Genomic DNA, 6,572 nt, shown 5'->3' with positions numbered 1-6,572 from the left:
AATATTGTTAAATAATACATCATTTTATATATATTAATCTCTGTATATTTATATAGTCTTAAAGTTACCACCGGCCCTTTGAGTGCAACCATAATTCTAATGTGGCCCGCGATGAAATTGAGTTTGACAACCCTGACATAAACCAATGACTGATTCCCTTGCAACAACCAAATCATATGTTTTCTCATCTTGTCTATAACAAATGAAATATGTTAGTCGTTTGATAACATGTGACTAACCATAACCAGCATTTCTTTCAGTCTCTCGATGGCCTTCTGATTGGCTCGTCCCCGTGACACATATGAGGTTAAGATTAGACTGAGGAAACAGAATAAAATATCCATTGATGATTATTATTTTCACATGATATAAGCAGCTGTACACACTGTGCTTCCAGTTCTCTCACCCAAGGCTAAAACAGTCTGATAGTATATTACATTTGTTTTCTTTCAAACCGGAAAAACTGGTCAAAAACGTAACCAGTGTTTTTGAATAAACCTGTTGCAGACTTACATCTCAGCAAGTATGAGCGGCAGGGCGAAGGCCGACGAGGCCAGGTAGCGGAGAGTGGACTGCGCCGGGCCTGGGAGGCTGTCCACACACACTCCTGTCACATTAAACACACTTTGTCCATTTCCGAATGGACCACATGAGGACCTGGAGTGGAAAAATAAGGAGGAAAAAAACAGCAAAAAAGAAGATTTAAAACGGCTAAAGAAACAAATAGGGTGTATTGAGAATCAACACTGCTACAATAGTATGTTGGCTGCAAATCAAAATTATAGTTTAAAAGTACATGTGTGTGCCTTCTGGCTGGTAGAGGTCGAGGCCCAGTGTGGCTGCAGCCATGAGGAGACCGAGCAGTAACATAAAGTGGAATAAAACGGAGGAGATGGAGCCTCGAAACATCCTCTGCTCTGCCACGCAGCACCGCAGGACCGAGAACTGAACACAGAGAGAGAAAAAGACATGGACATGGACTGTTCAAATACAGTTGAGGGTCATTAGTGCATCTTGTGCACAAGTCCATCTACATCAAACAAATACCTGCAAACAGTCTTATGTTACAGACTATTTCTTGTCTGGATTCAGTAATTTTATGTATTTTCAGACTTTTGTCTAATGACGACAGGACTAGGAGGTCAACCCCCCCACACATAAAACCAAAACATTTTTACTTTCGATTTTTCTTACAGTTGAAATGAGATAAAACAGGTTATTATGAGGTTATTACACATAAAACCAAAACATTTTTACTTCTTACAGTTGAAATTAGATAAAACAGGTTATTATGAGGTTATTACACATAAAACCAAAACATTTTTACTTTCGATTTTTCTTACAGTTGAAATTAGATAAAACAGGTTATTATGAGAGCTAAAGAGGACCTAGCCTGGCTATCTTTTACCCCCTGTTTCCAGTCTTTTTGTTAAGCTAAGCTAATCTTTCTGAGCAAATGAGCTGAGTAAAAAAGCTTATTTCATCCAAAATCATTCCTATATTTAAGGAATTTGTTAACCAATTTTTGCAAAAATCATCATGTTGCCAAACAAATAATGACATCCACCTGAATGTCAGTATTTTGGTTGATCCAAAGTATCTATTAACTTATATGTATGTATTTATTGAAGTAGTATTACTATTTAGTTCATATTGAGATAAGTTCTATCTTTTTAGGGCGTTGTTCTTCTGTTGATTTTGTGACATTAATGCCCGTACTTGATTATGATCTGGATTTAAAAATTGAGAGACCGAAAGAGACACCGTTTTGTGTAAGAGGGTCTATAACTCTCACGTCCCAGACAACCTTTTGGATGTAGAAAGTGGCCATCAGTGTGACGGCTTCTATCAGCGGCAGAAGAGGGCAGTAGAAGACTCCAACCCAGGATGCAGTCTGACTGTACACCAGATCCAACACATTGAAAGGGACCAGGAAGAGCTGTTTTCCCCACAATCGGGCCAGAAAGGATGAGGGATACTTCTCATGCAGCAGCCTGTCAGGTATTAAGATAATTGGAAAAGAACGGACATGAATCTTAAATAGAAAGTAAAACTTCAACCTTTCCCTATAGAATCAGAATCAGAAATGGGTTTATTGCCATGTAGGTTCACACGTACGAGGAATTTGACTTGATGTCATGGTGCATACATAAAATATAAAACTTTTTTAAAAAGTACACAGATAGCGAACTATATTAAGAACATCGTAATGCACATTAATGTAATGTAAATATAGTAAGATAGCAATAAAATAAAGCAGTCATTTAAAACAAAATATAGGTTAACCACGACACTGAATAAGAAAGAAAGAGACGGTTGATCTCAAACAAACTCACTTCCTGGGGTAGTTCAAGAAGAAAGCTTTGCAAAAAGCAGTGAGGAAGTTGAAGATACACAGCTTGTACATCTCTCGACCAAACAAGTTCTCCAAGCATTGAACCGCATGCTGTAAACAAACACAGAAGAAACGGGGGTTTACAAGGAACACACTTAAGAACATATACCTAAGATAAAATATAAGTCTGTATGATGTTACAACATAAATGTTCCTTACTGGCTTTTTGGTTGTTTTGAAGATGAAAAATAAGTAGATCCCAAGTGAAGCCAGCTTTAAAAAGATGCTCCTGAAGAAAAGACAGGGTGAACCAAGTGTGTGTGTGTGTGTTTGGAACCAAGACATTGATTTGCTCTCGAAACCCAAGTCAAGAAAAAAGTCTCAATACACCTAGAAATGTCGACTTGCAAGTTTTTCATATAATTTAGTTTTCTTTTTCCACTGCCCACTATTTGTACTGAAACTAAATTGTTATTGGTATCATTTTTTCCAAGTAACAAAACAGAGGTTTTAAGCCAATTGCTAATAAAAAACAATAAAATAAGTGTTGACATGCTGGAAATAATTAATGTCAACATACATGTAAGTCCATTCAGAAAATGAATTGGATTGTGAGAGTCCACTTTTTAAATAACATACTTTTAAAAAGGGTTTTGTCTGATTGAATTCACAAGTAATTGGAGTTAAAATTCAAGACAACAAGATTTTTTTTTTATATTGTCAAATTTACTCTAAGGTCATATCATTTGTGACTCGGTTCTCAATCGAGTTCAAGTCATGTGACCTGGGTTTTTCTCCATGTGCACCTTACCTCACAAGCGTGGCATTGACCTGCATGGTGAAAGAGTAGTCTTCAAAAGATGAGATCTTGCGGAAGATGTGAGGGAGGAGCAGGTTGACGAAGCTGATGGTTATGGGAGGGAGGTACTCGAGAACCAGACTGACCAACCAGTGGTGTCCAATCTGAGAAACACAGGAGAGTGAAAGTGTATGACTATATTCATTCACCACATCCAGGACACGGTGGGGAAAAATCAGCAACACAGTCTCACCGCGTCCTGCGATGTTTTGGTGGCGAAGTAGATGAGGTAGAAGGCTCCGCCCAGCAGAGCCAGCACGAGTAGGTTGAGGAAGAACCTGAGCAGGTAGAGACGCACACGCTGTCCAAGTGTCCTCTGAGCCTCGCGCCGGGAGAAACTCTGCTCCTCCAGAAACAGCTGAGGACCAACAGAAAGACACAGGGAAACACTTATACTGTGAGCGTAGACCTCAATGTTAACTCGATCAAAACATTAGAACAGCAGTGGGAACACCATCAAGAATCATACAGTCTAGCTTCATTAATCACGTGTACACCTCTTCATTTGCCAGGTATTTTCATTTAGAAGAAGATGAAAATCATTAAGAAATAGTAACTAAAGAAACCTTTTCCCTGGTTCTATCAAGAGGATAGAAACACAAGGTCAACCATTTTTTCTGCCAATAATCAGTATAATTTCAATAGAGCTACAGAGCTGCAAATCTGTAAAAAGTAACTTTGTTCATGAAACTCATGAATGATTTGATAATGATAAAAATGATGTAAAACGCAGTCCCCAACATGATTTGGAACATGTCAACCCAATTTACACCCACAGTATGGACTGACCAGTTAGACCCAACATTATATGGGAAACAATTGGGATGATATGGTTGACAGATTTATTGTCTACTAAATTTGCCAGTATTTGGTCAGCTACCAAGGTTAATTAGAAGAGCGCTTGCTTGTGATATGCCTGTCTACTAACCTTGAGATCGTTTTTTATGAAGCTGCGTTTGAGAGCGGCAGCCTCAGGGTTCTGGATCGTGAAATCCCATCCACAAAATATCTTGTAGCTCACGTTCATACTGTAACGCTTCCCGAGCATCCAGGTGTGCTTGTAGCCAACCGTCGTCCTATTAAGTATAACAGACACTTTCTTTAAAGATACTACGAGGAGTTTTTAGCAAGTTGTGAACAGTTTTATTTCAATAATGATGACTCTAATGACTACGGTGGCCCTGAAGTGCAAGACACCACAGCATTTCACAAAACACAACAGCATTTCACAAAACACTACAGCATTTCAGAAAACACTACAGCATTTCACAAAACACCACAAAACACCACAGCATTTCACAAAACACCACAGCATTTCACATTGGACGGAAAGGGTATTCCTTAGGGAGAACACTTCTTGTTTGTGATTGGACGGAGCCAGCCAGAGAAGCACTGCTGTGATTGATTGTTTTTACTGCCAGTCAATAAATGACGCTTCGTGATTGGCCCAACACATCAGCCATTAGCTGTTAGCACACACTCAGAGCTCACAGCTCCTCATGTCTCCTCATCGCCTGCAGACAAGACAGCAGGCGAAAAGCTTTTAAAATGCGTGTTTTCTGAATGGAATCGGATCCATCATGCTAAACTAACCTGTAGCTGCTCCGTCCACACTCACAACAACGTCATACAGACATAAATAAAGCAGCGACTGTATTCGCCATGACACAAACAGTCTGTGTTTTGTACATGTTTAACTTTTGTCCAGTTTCTGAATAGATATGAAGAGCTGTGAGCTAGTGTGTGCAAACGGCTGATGTGTTGGTTGGGACATATTGCGCTGTCGGGCGTTGACCAATCACAAAGCCCCATTTCTTGACTGGCAGCAAAAACAACCAATCCCAGCAGTGCTTCGCTGGCTCTGTCCAATCAAGGAATACCCTTTCCGTCCAATGTGACATTCTGAAATGCTGTGGTGTTTTGTGAAATGCTGTGGTGTTTTCTGAAATGTTGTGACGTTTTCTGAAATGCTGTAGCGTTTTCTGAAATGCTGTGACGTTTTCTGAAATGCTGTGGCGTTTTCTGAAATGCTTTGGTGTTTTGTGAAATGCTGTAGTGTTTTCTGAAATGCTGTAGCGTTTTCTGAAATGCTGTGTTTTTTTCTCAAATGCTGTGGTGTCTTGCACTTCAGGGCCACCATAATACAGAGACAGCTGCCCTCTAGGGAAATTGTATTTGTCAGCTGACGATTTGTTTGGACTGAAGGGTGCTGAGCAGTGTGACATTGTTTATACCCACTAGCAACACAAGAAAAGATAAAAGACTATGCTCAACACAGTTAGAGTAAAAATGCTTTGACAGTATAGCTGCCGTAAAATTGTTTTAATTTAATTTAAACAGATGTGTTTAGTCGGACAGGAGATATTCTCAGATTAGGTGGAGGTAAAAAGACACTGAAGGACACTGAGAAACCACAACGCAAACCCTGACATCTGTCTTGCTGCCTACGGCTGATGAAGTTGTCATATCACTCAAATAATTATTTTGAAAAGTTCATAATGATCCCTGTTCAGAATTGTTAATGTGAATACCATTTTTCTTTAGTTTTTATATGAAAACCAACTTTTTCAGGAGCACCCCTATTTCTGTTTAGGTATAGGTTGGGTTACATTTCCATTATGGATAATGTTAGGTTTGTTCATTTGAATGTAAACCATAGTCTGCTTCCAAATGCATCCACACATACTGACTAATAGGAGTCATTATTTATGAGAATACACAGAATTTACAAGGATTTATTTAACAATTTTACATATGGGAAGGAAATGATAAGTGTTAGATATACGAGAACAAGCAGGTAAGGAAGTAGGGAAACACAGCAGTTTAAACCGCTGAGTTATCGCTGCATCAGCTTTGCAAGTACATTAATCCCGCACCAAATGAAAGCCTTCACTCTCCAGCAGTTGTTTGTTCTTGCAGCCCTGAGTGTGGACGACACATCTGTGTTCTGACTTGGTTGATGGTCTCAGCTTTTCTCTCTCTTTCCTTGTCTCACAGTTTTCTAGCTGACAGACTTTTTCTGTTTCCATCTCATCAGCAAAGCGCTGGATATGGTTCTGTAGAGCCCACATTAGCAGCTGTAATGGCCCACCTGTTCTTCTATTGCAGCTTTGTGGGTATATTAGTGTGCGAGTCTCTACAGCTATTAATAACTTAGAAAATGGCAGTGGTGGAAACCTGTAGTGGGAAAAACATGACACACATCTTTCCTCCCGGAGCTGAATCTGCTTTTCCAACACATCTATCTCCTTCTTCTGTTCTCCTTCACCTAAACAACGTGAACCAGCTTCAGTGCCGGAGATCTTGTTCATTGTAATGTGAATGCAGGATTGCACAGCATAGCTGATTACTTCTGTCTATATTTAAATGTAATGATAA

The 6,572-nt window shown here is 39.4% G+C and overlaps 1 protein-coding gene across 1 annotated transcript; it reads right to left on the bottom strand.

The window, feature by feature from the left end:
- Nucleotides 1-81: 81 nt before the first annotated feature.
- LOC104956008 (transmembrane channel-like protein 8) lies at nucleotides 82-6,265 on the bottom strand. The gene is made up of 10 exons (XM_010783434.1): nucleotides 6,088-6,265; nucleotides 4,123-4,304; nucleotides 3,388-3,552; nucleotides 3,147-3,298; nucleotides 2,555-2,624; nucleotides 2,337-2,446; nucleotides 1,808-1,994; nucleotides 797-945; nucleotides 514-657; nucleotides 82-318 (listed from the first exon to the last, which is right to left on the bottom strand). Exons 1-10 carry the CDS (start codon nucleotides 6,263-6,265, stop codon nucleotides 213-215), a joined length of 1,443 nt encoding a protein of 480 aa, XP_010781736.1. The 3' UTR covers nucleotides 82-212.
- Nucleotides 6,266-6,572: the final 307 nt, after the last annotated feature.

This window comes from Notothenia coriiceps, unplaced genomic scaffold (genome assembly GCF_000735185.1).
Source record: "Notothenia coriiceps isolate Sejong01 unplaced genomic scaffold, NC01 NC01_scaffold00025111, whole genome shotgun sequence".
In the NCBI taxonomy this organism is placed as follows: Eukaryota; Metazoa; Chordata; class Actinopteri; order Perciformes; family Nototheniidae; genus Notothenia; species Notothenia coriiceps.
This window is presented reverse-complemented; position numbering and strand designations above follow the sequence as displayed.

Coding starts and splice junctions, on each gene's coding strand:
- LOC104956008 (XM_010783434.1), bottom strand. CDS start 6,265: ATGTGGGCTCTACAGAACCATATCCAGCGCTTTGCTGATGAGATGGAA. Junction 3,299..3,387: donor CCAAAACATCGCAGGACGCG/GTGAGACTGTGT, acceptor TGTGTTTCTCAG/ATTGGACACCACTGGTTGGT. Junction 1,995..2,336: donor TTCTTGAACTACCCCAGGAA/GTGAGTTTGTTT, acceptor AATACCTGACAG/GCTGCTGCATGAGAAGTATC.